This window comes from Candoia aspera, chromosome 2, assembly GCF_035149785.1.
Source record: "Candoia aspera isolate rCanAsp1 chromosome 2, rCanAsp1.hap2, whole genome shotgun sequence".
Classification (NCBI taxonomy): Eukaryota; Metazoa; Chordata; class Lepidosauria; order Squamata; family Boidae; genus Candoia; species Candoia aspera.
In genome coordinates this window covers 16,907,170-16,923,729 of record NC_086154.1, presented here as the reverse complement: position 1 = coordinate 16,923,729, position 16,560 = coordinate 16,907,170, and the positions used below count along the sequence as shown (strand labels likewise).

Below are 16,560 nucleotides of genomic sequence, written 5' to 3'. Positions count from 1 at the left end.
GTATAAAGGTACTTCTAATCACATTTGGAAATGTGAAAAACGTGAAGGGACATTTTATCATGCCTGGTGGACTTGTGAAAAATCTAAAAGATACTGGACACAAATACATATGGTGATGCAGAGAGTTTTAAAAATTAACATTCACATGAAACCAGAACTTTTCTTATTAGGACTTATGGACAGTCAACTAGAAAAGGGTCATGAACGACTGGTTTTATATACAGGTAGTCCTCGCTTACCAATGCTCATTCAGCGACCGTTCGAAGTTGCAACAGTGCTGAATGAATGGTACGTATGACCGGCTCTGGAAGTTCCAGCCGTCGCAGTGTCCCTGCAGGCACATGATTGTGATTCAGGCACTTGGCAGCCAGCTCATACTTAACAACAGTTGCAGCCTCCTGTGGTCACATGATCGCCATTTGCTGCCTTCCCTGCTGGCTTCCCACAAGCAAAGTCAATGCAGAAGCCAGCAAGGAAGATTGCAAGTTGCTGCCGTAAGTCCCCCCGCCTTCCTGCACACCCTGTGCGCCCTCCTTCCCTTGGCCTCCCTGCAGTCGCATGCGGCCTGCACTGCAGCACCCCACTCCCCCAATTTGCATGCAGCCTGCACTGTATGGAAACTGCAGTGAGGTTATTATATGCACAAAGATGGAAGACTACAGAAACACCAATAACGGATGAATGGGTTGAGAAGATGGCTGAATTTGAAGAAATTGTTAAATTAACTACAATTACTTTTATAAAAGACTGGAAACCCTTTATAGACGTTTTGCTGAAAGTGGATAAAATTGAACTGCTGATTTTGGGATTTATTGATTAAAAAGGGTTTGTTTACGGGAAGAAGGGAACTATGAAATGCAACATGGGAGGGTGGAGATGAAAATGTGGCATACAAATTACTTTAATACCTAAATGAACATTTGTGTGTATATGTATCAAATATAGAAAATTAAAGAGAGTAGGTGTACCTGTAAGATATGATGTAAAGACCAGATATGATGTATTTCATTTATGTTCAAAAAAAAAAGCTTGAGAGGTTTTGGAAAAGGTAAGAAACACCCAGGTGGGAAAAAAATCCCAAAATTTCCGACAGAAAGAGATCCAAGTGGCTTTCAGAATAAACTATCATGACAGGCAAAGACAGAGTGTGAAAAGATGGAGGGTGGAACTCTTCAGCAATAAAAACAACAGATGATGGCTGAATAAAGCCTTCCAGTATCAGATAAGAGAGAACAGTGAAAGAGAGAACAGTCAAGAATACCAACAAAGAAAAATAACATTTTTTTTAAAAAAAAGGAAAATGAGATGCCTGAATGAAACTGAACTGCAGTTTCCTAGTATTCATTGTGGGCCATCCTATGTACAGGTAGCTCATTTAACGACCACAACTGGGACCAGCAACTCCACCACTAAGAGATGCGGTCATTAAGTGAGACATCACATGACCACAACTTGTGATTTGGCTGCCAGCTTCTCCACTGACTCTGCTTGTTGGAAGCTGGCTGTGAAGTGTGCAAATGCTGATCAAGTGACCGTGGGATGCAGTGACGGTCGTGTGTGTGAGGACTGGCCGCAAAGTTATTTTTTCAGTGCTGTCATAACTGAATGATCACTAAACAGGGCAGTCATTAAGCGAGGACTACCTGTATAGTGTACTACAACTCCCTAACTCACAAAAACGCAGGTAAGTGATACCAGGCTACCTCTGCCTAAGTAACAGTGTACCTGGCCTCCTAGTCAAACTGGTAATATACCATGCCCTGAAACAACTTAGCTATCAGTGACCAAGTTGGATCAAGGAAGATCTGCACATCTCAAGCAAAACTCTGTTTCACATCTACACCTTTACTGAACTGAGTTTCAGTGTTATTATCCTATTGTGGCCAAACACATAATAAGAGCTGGATGCTGTCTGCTTACCAATAACATTTAAACAGATGGTACCATGTCACATAAACTATAATTTCATTAACTCATTACAAATAACATTCACATTAAATTAAGCCAAATGGGGTTTCTTCCTGGCATTATCTACTTCTTTTTGAAAAATGGCCCCAGAATGCCACTCAAAGCCCAACTAACACTGTAAACTTCACTAAAGACTGTGAATCCTGGTGTAAAGTATCCCACAATTTCATTTTTAAAAAATTAAATGAATTAAGAACAAGGAGTCAGTATGGAAACAAACACACATTCCTCTAGATACTCAACTTTGACCCTCCATGTTTAAGCTAGTTACATTGCTTCACTAATGATAAGTTAACAGCAAGCTTGCCAGTCACTATAAGAAGCAGCAGCTGAACTACTGAATTCATTGAAGAGGAATTTGTTCCTTACCTCTCAAAAGTGCTCTTCACATCCTGCATAAAGACAAGAAATAACATTCAGATTTCATCTGATCATAGGAGAACCCATTCATTAAATTAAAAAATCCCATTTGTATAGGAAGTTGTGCACCAATAGGATTGGCACATGGCGTGAAGATCCCATCAGCCTATTCTGTCCTCTCATGGCATCTTTGCAGAGTTAGAAACCAACACATTTAAACTAGAAACCACCAGAACTCTACAAATTGTGCTCACCAAGCCATAGAAATGGGCTCCAGGCTCATTAACCATCAAATAAATATCAGGTTGAAGAGAAAGTACATAGGAAACAAGATAAGCTTAACACAACCTTGACAAGGGACCTAATCCTTTATTTGAAAATCACTTCAATTGAAAGAAGAGTGCAACTCTGAAGATGTGGCAGTGGCAGACACTCAAAATCAATTAAATTACCCACAGTGTGATCAGGTAATATTGCAGCTTTTATTTCAACCATGTTTTTTTCTAGCTGTCTAGTTTGTCAACACATTAACATCTAGGATGGATAGCCATAAAAATCAAATCAAATCAACAACAGGCTGTAGTTCTTGAGCCTCCTAGGGGTGGGAATAAACACCTATGGATGGCCATACAAGTCAAGTCAAGTCACATCAATAAATAACAGGCTGCAGTTCTTGAGCCTCCTAGGGGTGGGAATAAACACCTATGGATGACCATACAAGTCAAGTCAAGTCAGGTCAGGTCAGGTCAGGTCAAGTCAAGTCACGTCACGTCATGTCAATAAATAACAGGCTGTAGTTCTTGAGCCTCCTAGGGGTGGGAATAAACACCTATGGATGGCCATACAAGTCAAGTCAGGTCAGGTCAAGTCAAGTCAATAAATAACAGGCTGTAGTTCTTGAGCCTCCTAGGGGTGGGAATAAACACCTCGTCCTAAGTTTACAATCACAGAGATTGATTGGTCCAGCACTCCTATCACAAGGCTTCCAAAAATGCTGGAGTAGGGGTATGGAGCCCCTGGCTCAACCCACCCCCCCAAACCCTGAAATTCTTCTTTTACTCTAGGCCAGTCATAGTCACTCAACCTAACTATCCCCATAACGCCCCTGTGAAATAAGCATCTAGGGTATGGCAGAAACTCGTGTGTGCTGCCTTGAGCTTCTGAAAAGTGGGGTATAAACATATTCTCAGAAAGCATTTTCCTATGGAAATTTCTTAACCCCTCTCAGGTTTTTCCCTCCTGTTTTAAGCACCCTTTTGGTTACATAAACCCAAACCACCCGAATTATACCAGAAGTGTCCAGCCACTTCCCAGAACACACATCATCCTCTGATGCAGAGACAGAAGCACATCCCCGCCACCCCCCTCACCCCCCGTGGGGCTCATACCTTGAGCATATCCATGCCTGACTGCAAACACTTTTCCTCAATTTCTGTGATAAGGCTGTTGAGGGCAATCCGTTGTTCTGACAACTCTGTCACATTTTCCTTCAACTTCTGCAAAATTTCCTTCTCCTCGTTCTCTAGGCGCTGCATCAGTATTTCCTGCTCCTCTGCTAGAAATAGATGCAGCTCCTCAAACTCACTAATGATGAGCTGGCGACGGTCCTCGACCTTCCGCTGCAGACACAGAGGAGAAAGGGTTGTACGATATAGGAAAACGTTTTCTTTTCTTTGTCTTATTTCTTAGGCTTCTTGGCCAGATCAGTTATTTTTTTAATAAGCTTCTTCATTATTATTTTATTACTTCTGTGGATGCTCTCAATGCCTCTAAATATCTGCGGATAGTCATCTCTGAACTCCTATCTGGAGAAATTTTATTACTTCTATTAATTTGGAACCTTTAAACCAATGCTTCCCAAACCTGGGTAAATTACCCAAAATTGGCTAAAAGTGGGTTTTCTTTGGGTAAAGGCACACGAACCCATTACCCATCACAGCAGGGACATTGAAATCGACTTAAAGATTGCCACATGTACTAAAATACTGTCCAAAAATCTCCCAAAGTATTCCCATTAAGACCAGAATCGATGAAATTACCAGTGGTAATTTGTTGAAATGACATAAAGATCATTCAATGATACTATTTTTATAATACAGGTAGTCCTCGAGTTACGACCATTTTTTTTGTGTAATGAAGGAAAAAGCTTGAGAAGCACTGATTTATACCTTTTAAACGTTTCTGAAACCAGGACAGGCCTTTCTTATCTGACCTGGAAATCATTTAAGGATTTGATAATAACTACTAGAGTGGTAAATAAGCACTCACAGATGTAAGAAAAACGTGTAAATTACAGGTAGTCTTCACTTAACAACAGTAATTGAGCCCGGAGTTTCCATCGCTAAGCCATGAGGTTGTAAAGTGAGATGGCATCGCTTAGTGATAGCAACCCTAGCAATTCCCCTTGCCATCGTTAAGTGAATTTTACCCACCATTAGCCTGAGCACCCAACCCAATCCAAGCCACTCCGGGCTTGGTTCCTCCCAGCCCTGAACACTGCCTTCAACTCCCCCCTGCCTATCTCCCCCCAACCTCCACCCCTTTGGAAGCCCTGCAACCTGCCTTGAGCTCCCCAGGCTTTTTTTCCTCTCGGGATTTGCAGTGGGCAATCTCTTGTAGCTTTTTTTCCAATGGCTCCAAGCACTTCTGCATCTTTTCCTGAACAAAAAAAAGTAATATACCTTTAGACAGAGCCTGCAAAGGTAGCTAAAAGAATGAGGGTAGGAGCCTAAGCAAACAAGATGCCTTTGGGAAGTGCACATATGACAAGTTAAACAAACAGTTCTGCAGATGCTCCTTAGCCAATGGTGTTCAGCCGCCTACAGCTTACACACATGAAGATTTCAGGAAGCTACTGTAGCTCGTAGTCATAGTTAGGAGCAAGAGCTGTGGTGATGAATATATAAATACCATAAACTGAAGCGAAAGAGAAAAAAGACATTCCAAAAGGTTCAGATGCAAAGGAGTTTATCAAACAAAACCACACCTGTCAGTCTAGATAGTGGGCAGAGACCAGCAAAGCCCAGGAATTCAAACATTCCCTGATTCTATGATGGCATCGTAGAATCAAACTAAAAAGTTCTTTCCTTGTATTCTTAGTTCTATTATGTTCTAGCTGCATTGTGTGTCTGGATGTATATTTGTGCCTAGAAAATTAGTTGATATTCTCCATCTCCCTTTCTCCCATTGCCTTCAACGCTCCATCCATTCATTCATTCGATTTCTATAGCTGCCAATCTCAACAAATGACTCTGGGCAGCTACAGACGTTAGCTCCTTAACCATAAATGATTAAGGTTAACGATTAAGAATTAGCTTGTAACCTCAAATGACATTATTAAACAACTTGTATCTTTTTCTGAAATTAGCCTCATTCTGACAGGAAGTTCAGCCTACCACATCCTAGCCACTGTGCTAGCTACAAAAAGACAAGAAAGCTTAAGAGAAGAGAAAGCTTTCTACACCCTCCTCCTGAATACAGGTGCAGTGAATGGTGGCAATGACTGAACAGGATCTCCCAGGATTGTGGGATGGTACAATAGCTGGGTCTGTCTGTCTGTCTGTCTGTCTATCTACCTATCTATCAAATTTGTCACCACCCATCTCCTCCCACCGGAGGGACTCTAAGCAGTTTACAACAAAATACTCACTAAAACAATAAATATATAAAAATGCCTTATAAAATTACCTATCATTAATAAATATAAATAAGAGTAAAGTCCAGATGGCTGTGATCTCATTCAGTCTTTGCATGGAAGGGGTACTTCAAGGCACTAGCCAACCCCAGGCATGACTGTTCTCCTCCCCGCCCCAGGCCAGGTGGCAGAGCCAGGTCTTCAAGTTCCTCCGAAAGGCCAGGAGCAATGGGGCCTGCCTCACCTCCAGGGGCAAGATGTTCCAAAGGGTGGGCGCTACTGTAGAGAAGGCCTGCCTCCTGGACCCCACCAGACGGAATTCTCTTACTGACGGGTTGTGGGAGAAGTACTTAGGGAACCCTCTTGAGGCAGCCAGAAGGGCGAACTCACTACATCCCTTTATGTGCATGTTCAAGCCCACTCGCTCCATTACAAGGACCCATTGCCCTGCAGTTTCGATTATAATCAGAGATAACATACTGTTGCCCAATATACATTGAGGCCCATAAATTTCCAGGCCATGTGTGCGTGTGCACGCGTATCCCAATCCAAATCTTACTCCATGAATTTAATAAATGACCTTTGACTAAGCAACCAACACCCAACCCCTGCACTAGAAGAAACTTTTTAAAAAAGTTATTAACGTTCACATGCCACCCCACAGCCAGAATAAGGTAAGTAATTCCAATCTTATCGAAAAGACCATAGCTCAGCCTTGCACACAAGCTTGAAGTTCAATCTCTCATCTCATCTCCAATTATAGAATTCTGCCTGAGGTCCTGAAGAGCTTCCACCTCTCCAATAAACAAACCAGAATCAAAAATCAATCACACTATCTTTCATATGGATGTGTATAATGCAACTGATACTGTTACAACTGGCCTCTTCTCAAGGAGTACAGATGGCTAATAGTTGGTTGACAAACCCACTATTACATCAGCACGGCAGAGCACACGTTAATGGGAGACTAAGACATCTGATGTTGGAGCCCATGAATTTCAAATAATCCTTATGTGCCTCAGAGGAAACCTTGCTTCAAAGCATATTCCAAATATATGAACGCTAACAGAACTGGAACCCAAATGAGTTTGCCTACCAAAGGTAAGTGTTCAGGAGAATACTAAGATTTGAAGAAATATAAAAATAAGCCCCAAAAGTTAACAACTGCTTAAAGGTCACCAGGAGCTACTGAATGCTTGAACACTAGTTGGGGAAAGAAAAAAATAAAAACAGATGGAGGGCAAGGCTGAAGCAAACTGCCTTGTTTGAACACCTTTAATAGTTCATAGTTTCTCAGTCTAACACTCTCTAGCTATGTGGGAACTGCAATCCACAGAACTGCAACCCAGCATGAAAAGGCCACCTTCACTGAGACATCTCCAATACCTTTGGAGCATACTGGGTTAGAAAAGATTGCTCTAAGATACCTTGAAGGAAGACATGACCACGAACACTCCTGTTACGGAATAGGCTCTGAATACCATTTTTTAAAGCAAAATGTCAGAATTGATCAAAACAAGAAGCTGCACAGATACTACGCAAGCTCATTTGCTATGGAACCAAGAAAGGGCGGGTATATATCAAGCGCGCTGCTGGTCATGGTGGCCTTTATTTCTCCTCTTGCTTTTAGAAAAGCTTTGTGCCCATTGCGTGCCAACCCCATCCTACCCTGTATTCCTGAGAGGCATCGTCCAAGGAGACAACTGTATGGGAACGGTGCTCGTGGGAGATCTCACACGCTAAGCAAACTGCTTCCTGGTCTTCCTTGCAGAAGAGGCGAAGCACTTCATTATGCTTCTCACATAAGTTCTCATCCCGTATCTTTCTCTTGTTGGTAACCTGCAGTTGCTTGGCAATCTCCACCATGTTGCCGAGCTGCCGGTTGGGCTTCAGAGTGCGGTGACGGAAAGTCTTTCGGCACACAGGGCAAGGAAAGTCTCGGTTCAAATCCTCCCACCAGCGGGTGATGCACACCCGGCAGAAGTTGTGGCCACAGTCGATGATCACAGGGTCTTTCAGGTACTCCAGACAGACAGAACAACTGGCTTCCACTTGGAGGTTCTCCAGAGGATTTGTGGTGGCCATGGCTCCTGAAGCACAGAGGGGAAGGGACATTTGAGCCAGAATCAACCAAGTTCACAGTTTACTACTTTATTTTACAGATATCCCACCCCTCCTCTAGAAAACTCAGAACATCTTAAAATGTGCTCCTCATATAAGACACTGACAGATGTAATGACAAAGGGAAATTGGACCGGGGCTCCAACTTCCATCAGCCCTGGTACTATAGTGTGGGAGGTATACTTGTTTGTGTATTGTGCAGCCTACTATAGCCACTAATTTGATCAATCACACTTTATTTTCTATAATTTTAGGTGCATTTATTTGGGTAGTTTTAGGTGCACTCCCATATTTCATAAAATCCATCAGAATCTGACACATTGCTGGAATGATAGGTAAGTCAGAGTATTCTCCAGATATGCTGAAAGAACAATTCCATCAATGAAAACAAACAACACTAGCATCAGGGTAAGAGCAAACTTATACTATACCCTTAGTATACAGTATAGGTATCCATTCAGCTGGATTCAAAACTTTATTTGATAATAATTGTACAGGAACACTTACGAAGATTCTAAGGTCCAAAGCATATGCTTCTTTTTTATTTATGATTTAAGCAATATTATAAAAACATAGCGGAGAATTAATAAACTACTAAGGCTGCAATCGTGAACACAGGCAGTAGAGTATTAGCCCTTCTGGACATAGTTGAACTTAATTCTGAAAGATTTTCTGAAGAGGTATTCATATTAGCCTTTTAGAAAAAAAAGTTACACCTTTACATTCATTTACAAACATATGCAGTTTTGGGGGGGAGAGTCAATTAGGAAATGTATTAAGCATCTTTGATATAGTAGCCACCCATTACATTAAAATTCATCTCATCAAATAAATGTGCTTTTAGTAAGAATAACCCAGGAGACTGCCTTAAACATCAAACTATTTAACTATTTATGCCATGCCTATTCCAACTGGCAATTCAGGTACACATCTTTTTTCATCATTTACTATCTTATTCTTTTTAAGTATGAAGACCAAGAGTGTTCTTCATGAAAAGCATGTACTCTGGGAATTCAGTTATAGTTCTCTCCTAACTGAAAACGTTTCATGGAAAGATAAAGCAGTGGAAATGTTCCCATTTTGGAAAACGTCTGTCTTGTATCCCTGTAGCTCAGCCACTTGGATTGGACCATTAACTCATATGAACTGACATGACACCTAAGCACGCTCAACATTGCTGTTGAACTCTCCAAAGAGGAAGGCAGGAGAAGGACATAGGTAACACGTCCTTCAGTAAAACCTTGCTCACCTTCAGTAAGTATTTAAAAAATCCAGTTCTCTCTGGTCATTGTTTAAAATGTCTTGAGAAACAAAGGAACCTAGAATCCCTTTCCCAACTCGATCCTGGAGCTAATTTCTACTCTAATATTGTCTTGCTAGGATAATAACCATAACATTATCTCTGAAGTTTTGCCTGTCTGCTTTGATTCAGTTTCAACTGAATAATAAGAAGTCAATGAATATACAGTTGACTCTCAGTTAACCGGAACTCAAGCAACTGGCACAAAAATTGAACTGGAAAAAAACTGGCACTCTCAAGCAACCAGAAAAAACCCCCCCAGGCAACTGGCAAAAAAATCTGTATCTCTCTGCTGCCATCTAGTGGGCATTAGGGTTTAATAGTAACCCTCAAGTAACCAGAAACTACATTTATCAGGCATCTACCAATCCCCATGGGTGCCAGTTAAGTGAGAGTCTACTGTATTAATGGCCCTTCCTCTGAACTTGGGAGATTAGATATACTCACTCTGGAGTGCTGAAATTCAAAGAAGTTTCACTTCAAAAAAGTCAATACCAACGGAGATGATAGCCGAGGAGGACATCCTACTAACAAGCACAGCAGGACATGTACACTGTGAAGGATCTAGACAGCCAAGAGCTGAGAAGACAAGAACAGGATGGCACGGCCGCTAATACACATAATAAAGATAATGGAAGAAAGAGGATATCCAGAATTCTATACAGGCCAATTCAGAGAATCTCCAAAAATGAGACGGAAAAAGTTCAACTGATCAAAATCAATCCACATTTTCTGTATCATCTCCTCAATGATTCAGGGAAAGTAAAGTATTTGAGATTCAGCCTAATTGGTGTGACACAAACAAATAATTGTGTCAGAATGGTTATTTTTGCACAATACACTTAACCTTGTTACTGAATCCACTTCTGAGTTCCAACAATGCACTGAATCATAAATTAACTGGTCTGGGTTTGCAGAACACACAATGTCCCCTTAATCAAGGTTAAAACCAAACAAGCTTTGCACGCTTTGTAAATGTAGCTTCCAGTTCTTTAACATACTCAGTTAAGTGTGTTGTGCAAACAAAACCAATGGGAACCTGCCTCCCAAGTTCAGAATTTACCATCTATTAACTACATCAAGGTGGACACACTTTAAGCCAGAGAGATCCATACTTTTTTACTGAACACCCAAGATCTGTCAACCAGACTAGATACAAAGACATATATTTAAAATTAAAGAATAGGTTGCCTCTGAAATATTCAGAATGTTGAGACTGGTTGTCAGTTTAGGGGAAAATCATTTGTTGTTGCTGCTGCTGCTGCTGTTAAATATGATTCAGGAACCTTTGCTGATCAAACTTCAAATTGCCTAAATATCTAGCAGCCAGTCCTATCTTCTGCCCAGACCACCATGAAGACTACCAACAAAATCAATATTAAAAAGTAATATTTTTAAACACGGTAACAGCTTTGGTGTGTTTTATACAGATATTTGTCAAAGTCGTGTGCAATCACATTGCTATAGACCTGAAAGGGAATCAGTGATCCAGCTGCTGAAGAGATAAAAATCATACCACCTGGACTCCTTCCCTTGAACAGTACTAAAGCGTTTAGATACTAAAACAGTATCTAAAGCATTCCTAGGAAATGCCATTCAAAAAAATATCTAAGAAAGAAGATCCCTCAGCCTTCTACAGTAATATATGTGATGAACTTATTAGCCTGCAACATACACAACCAATTTCTACTCCGGTTTTCTCCTAAGCTGCCAAATTTCCAACACCAGCTGTAAAAATATGACTGACGTCTTAAGCCAAAGGAGTTTCTCCAGAAGAGGCCTTGATTACACAGCACTATAGCAAGTATAAACTGAGAATTACACTCACATCAAACACTGTTTATGTGGCCTTTACAGAGAGGAAGGAGAATGGCTACCATGCCTTAAAGCAAAACTATTACGACAACGTAATACCCACCCTCTCCACAAGATTAGACTGTTAGATAGCCGTGATCAGTGGCTCTACAACATTCTACCTACCCCTTGGTTGACTCATCTGGAGCTGATCGATTATCACAGGCATCTTCTTCTTTGGGCAGGAATTAGGATAGTTAAGATTTATCCACAGGAGCTGACGAATGAAAGCAGTCCCAATATGGATGTTGATTTCTTTCTTTTCTTCCTTAACTCCAACTTATCTTGCAAAATAATGTATCTCCTGTATAATCTGCTTTCAGTTTTTCTTGTCATGCCAAGAGAAAACAGAAAATTAAAAATTATTGTACCTCACATTCATAAAGCAGCCTTCTACAGTTCAAAGCACTTCAAGTATATTATCTACTAACCTTAAACAACACCGTTAGTAAGTTAGTTATTATGCCCAAACTGCAAATGTCTTGCTGGCCTAAAGGTAATTCCTGGTTCAAGAAAATTTGAACTCACAATCATTTGGCCCCAGCCCTTACTTTGGTAAGAGAAACGTTACACAGATTTTGTAGAAATTCCTGATCATTTATTAAGATTTTTCTAGCCAATCAGTTGTATTGTCAAAAGTGCAAAGCTGTTGCTCAATGACTGCAAAGGATATTGATGCTTCTATTTTAAAAGTGCTCTAGTAACACTATTCCCTTTCCACAGCACAGAAGTACAATATATTTATTGCAGGAAAAACAGAAGCCAGAGCTATTTGTGTCATGGTCAACAACTGGCTAATATCCCAAATTGGTTGACAACAGTAAGCAGTTTTTGCACCAGTATTGAGGTTACCAGAAGAGGGCTAACAAAGGGGTAAGCTTTGGGTCAAGAAACCCCTCATTAGTTTCACTCTGCACCAAGGTTATCTAATTTCTTCCCTCATTTTTTAAAATGAAATCCACTCCCTTTCCACAAGTTGCACTGAATGAATTCGAAGAGGAACTGGCCCCACAAGTTGGTAGATGCGATGCCAACAGTTGACAGGAGAGGGGCATCAAGGAAGTGGGTCTTCTGTAGAATATAATCCCTCCACTCCACATGGCTCACTTTTTTCTAGGCGACAATGATATGACACAGAAGCAGGACAGGTTGAGTTTTGATGCCTTTGAACTTTGGTGCTGGCGAAGGCTGAGAATACCACAGGCAGCCAAGAAAGCAAACTGATGGATCACTGAACAAATCAACCCAGAGTTCTCACTCGAGGCACAAATGACCAGGCTCAAATTATCCTACTTTGGACACATTATGCGAAGACCCAGCTCTGTGGAGAAGGCTCTGATGCTGGGAAAGGCGGAAGGAAAGAGAAGAAGAGGACAACCAGCGGCAAGGTGGATGGACTCAGTTACAGCGGCAATGAGTGCACCATTTGGAGACTTGAAAGAACAGGTTGGGGACAGATCGTCATGGAGAAATCTATCTCTGTGGTCGCTAGGAGTTGACACTGACTTGATGGCACATCATCAATCAATGATATGACAAGAACATTCCATCTGCTTTCCAAACTTCACTTCCAAAAACTTCTACCTTTTCTTCTTTTGCCTTCGCTCCTTTTCCTTCAGAATGTTGTGCTCGTGGGAAACAACAGAGCTTGTTGAATGTTGTGCTCGTGGGAAACAACAGAGCTTGTTGTTCTCAGCGGTCTGCTGAGAAAACCACAGATTTATACCAACCCGCTGAAGAACATACAACAATTTCCCTGCTTCTTTGAAGACAAGAAAGGGAAGTACAGCTGTGAATTTACTCCACTCAGAGATCCTCTTTAAAGTGGTTACTTGAATAAGGAGAAATCATCCTTTTCCTCAACAGCGGAGACCGTGATTCTTAGCCACACAGGCCAGCGTTTCTCAACCTCGGCAGCTTGAAGATGTGTGGACTTCGACTCCCGGGCCCGGCGGCGGCGGCGGCGGCTCCTCCTCCCGCCCCCTCACCTGCTTCCTTTCCCGCCTAGGCCTCGGTCCCCGCGGGCGGCGAAGAGGCTCCCTGCACGGCCTGCCTCGCGCCCGGCCACCCTCATCTCTCCCCCGACACAGAACACTCTCCGCCCGCCGATGCAACTCTGGCGTCACCGGAAGTGGCCCTTCTAGCCCCGCAGAGACCATCGAATCCCGCGAGGGCGGTTCTGCTTTCCGACTCGATGGTGAGGAGGAGTCTTGGGCAATTTTAATCGTGGATCAGAGTCCACACGCCCCTTTCAGAGTATCTAAGTTCAAGGGTTGTTCCGGTCGGTTGTAGACTTGTACTGGTAGAACTATAAAAGAGCGACAACTTCCGGGATCACTTTGATTATTCTTCCCCCTCCCTTTTAGGGAACTCGGGAGAAATCCCACATTTCGAATTGCCTGGGTGGCAGTGCATTTTCAGAGCGGTGTTTTTCAATCTTGGGGACTTTAAGGGGTATGGACTTCAATTCCCAGAATTCCCCAGCCAGCAGGCTGGCTGGGGAATTCTGGAAGTTGAAGTCCACACAGCTTAAAATTCGCAAGGTTTTGAAACACTGACTTAGAAAGTGCTGGTTCGTGAAGTTCAGAGCCCTTTGCGGACTTCACCATAGCTGTCTGTGGTAAACCAGCATTGTCAAGAGAATGCAGCTGGAAAGGGAAACTCGAGCGAGCGTGTATAGGCGTTCGTCCAATTAAGACACGAGACAGCCGCGCGAGCAGATGAGGCGAAGCGGCGGCAGCTGAAAGGGGGTCAGACCTACCTTCCATGTAACACTGCTTTCTGAACGGGAAACCAGCCCCTGGACAATGCAGATTTTGATGCTTTTATGTGAGAAGGGCATGGATGTCAAGACTTCCCAGCACGCAAGTTGTAATATATTTAATGCAGGAAAAAGAGAAGCCGAGGCTAACCTCATGACTGTCGTGGTCAAGTAATTGGATAAAACTCAGTGTTGGCTGTGAGAAGCTATGTGCGCTTATGATGTCGCCTAGTCGGGCAATGAAACGTCTGCAAGCAAGCAACCAAGCCCAGAGAGCAGCAAGGACTCCACAGTTCAACCCTGAGTTTCAGAGATTCTCTTCTATTGGTAAGCTGTGCAATTTTTGCACCCATCCTGAGCACAGGGGCTAACCAGAGTCAAGAAACCCCTAATCAGATTCACTCTTTGCTTCAAGACCGGTCAAGGCTCAGGAGGAATACGGCAATTGCTGCTGCATTGCCCGCCAAGGAGGGAGGCCTTGAACGGGGAAGGAGCCTTGGGGGGTGGGTTGTGAGTGGTGACAAAGGCAGGGATGTAATTTGCCAGTGGTGGGGCTGGCACGTGTTTTGAAGGACCGAGGGGTCAGCGTGTAGCCTGAGAGCTCTAAGAAATGTAGTCCAACCCATCTCGATCAACATGTGTTACCTTCTTTATTCCACTTCCATCCTGCCTTTCCATTCCGTTGAACAGCCAAGGTCACTAGCAAAAATTAACATACCAAAAAGGCAGTTAAAGACCATGCTGTGTGTCTGGCCAGAAACGCCAATGATTTTTTAGAGCCGGGGTACTCAGAACGGACTCCCTTGCCCGTCCTTGCCAATCGATCTCATTGGCCAACCTCCACAGCAGTGTTTCTCAACCTTGGCAACTTTGTGTGGACTTCAACTCCCAGAATTCCCCAGCCAGCTGGGAGTTGAAGTTCACACATCTTAAATTGGCTGAGAAACATTGCTCTGAGCTTTTAGCCTTCTTTGAAATGTCAGCATTCATAGAGTATTTATGTATTTCAAGGTTTATGAGGCCGTCCAACTCAGGCTGTGTGACTCTGGGTGGCATACAACATAAACACACAGTAAATCAAAAGGAAGCAAGGAGTCTAACAACAAACAAACAATATATAAATACAAAATCTAAAAGGTAAAATGGCAACCAAGCAGACAACAAAACAACCTCAGGGGGTATTCCTACTCAACTGACCCCTAATGCCTGAGAAAAGAGCCAGGCCTTAAGGTCTTTCCTAAAGGTGAGGAGTGTTGGGGCCTGTATTATATCAGGGGGAGATCGTCCCAGAGATCAGGGGCAACCACGGAAAAGACACGCTTCCTAGGTCCCAAAAGATGACAAAAGAAGGAACTTAGAGCCTTCCCACCCTATGGGAGTATGTGTGGTGAGCAGATGGTCTTGGGAGAAGGTGGTCCTTCAGGTAACTATGCATTTAAAGGTAATCACCAGCACCTTGAATTGCACCCTGAAGCCTATCTGGAGCCAGTGCAGTTCATTGAGTAGTGATGTTACGTGGGCATAACAAGATGCACCCATAACTACCCACGCTGCAGCATTCTGGACCAATTGAAGCTTCTCAATAGCTTTCAAGGGCAGCCCCATATAGAGCACATTGCAGTGATCCAATTGGAAGGTAACCAAGGTGTGAGTGACCATGAGCAGGGCCTCCTGGTCCAGGAATAGGCACATCTGGCACACAAGATGCAGTTGTACAAAGGCTTCCCTGGCCACAGCTGTTATCTACTTCATACAGGTCCCAAAAACAAAAAAATATTTAATGCTTTTTTTAACATTTTTTTTATTCTGCCTTTATTATTTTTTATAAATAACTCAAGGCAGGGGACGTAACTAATACTCCTTCCTACTCTTACTTTCCCCACAACAACAACCCTGTGAGGTGGGCTGGGCTGAGAGGGAGTGACTGGCCCAAGGTCACCCAGCCGGCTTTCAAGCCTAAGGCAGGACTAGAACTCTCATACCACACCTGATTGGCTCTTGGGCTGAGAGAGGGGGACTGGCCCAAGGTCACCCAGCCGGCTTTCAGGCCTAAGGCGGGACTAGAACTCTCATACCACACCTGATTGGCTCTTGGGCTGAGAAGGAGTGACTGGCCCAAGGTCACCCAGCCGGCTTTCATGCCTCAGGTGGGACTAGAACTCTCAGTCTCCTGGTTTCTAGCCTGGTGCCTTGACCACTAGATGGAATAAAGCAATCATAAGATAATAATCTGACTTTCCCAGCCCATCAAGGAACAGGAAGCTGAAACAAGTAGAATCACATAATTTTTGCAATGAAGGTAAGTTGTCATGAAGGCACCTACAGGTTTGTATTGGGATACTCCTATCATTCCTGCAGTTTGGAAACTGTGTGGACCCGATGGTTTTATCTCAGGTTAGAATGTATCCTTTCACTTTCTTCAACATGTCCTAGTATATTTGGTGGTTCTCTATTTATCCTTTTGGATTTGCCTTCCCAAATCCCACTGTGAGTGCATTACTAGCTGTTATTTAAGTCAGAGAAAGCTAGATGCACAATGCAAAATTCTTCAGGACAGTTGGA

At 42.8% G+C, this 16,560-nt stretch overlaps 1 protein-coding gene across 2 annotated transcripts in view; it reads right to left on the bottom strand.

Moving 5' to 3' along the window:
* TRIM39 (tripartite motif containing 39) overlaps positions 1-13,366 on the bottom strand; it is a 31,520-nt gene extending 18,154 nt beyond the window's left edge. Inside the window, exons 1-6 of one of the 2 annotated variants that reach the window (XM_063291343.1) lie at positions 11,364-13,365; positions 9,831-9,962; positions 7,631-8,052; positions 4,891-4,986; positions 3,717-3,947; positions 2,338-2,360 (exon numbers count right to left, since the gene is read on the bottom strand). In XM_063291343.1, coding sequence (XP_063147413.1) covers positions 2,338-2,360; positions 3,717-3,947; positions 4,891-4,986; positions 7,631-8,047 — 767 coding nt within the window. In that variant the 5' untranslated portion in view covers positions 8,048-8,052; positions 9,831-9,962; positions 11,364-13,365. Of the gene's footprint in view, positions 1-2,337; positions 2,361-3,716; positions 3,948-4,890; positions 4,987-7,630; positions 8,053-9,830; positions 9,963-11,363 lie in introns of both variants that reach the window. The other variant, XM_063291342.1, reaches the window with a different exon arrangement.
* Positions 13,367-16,560: the final 3,194 nt, after the last annotated feature.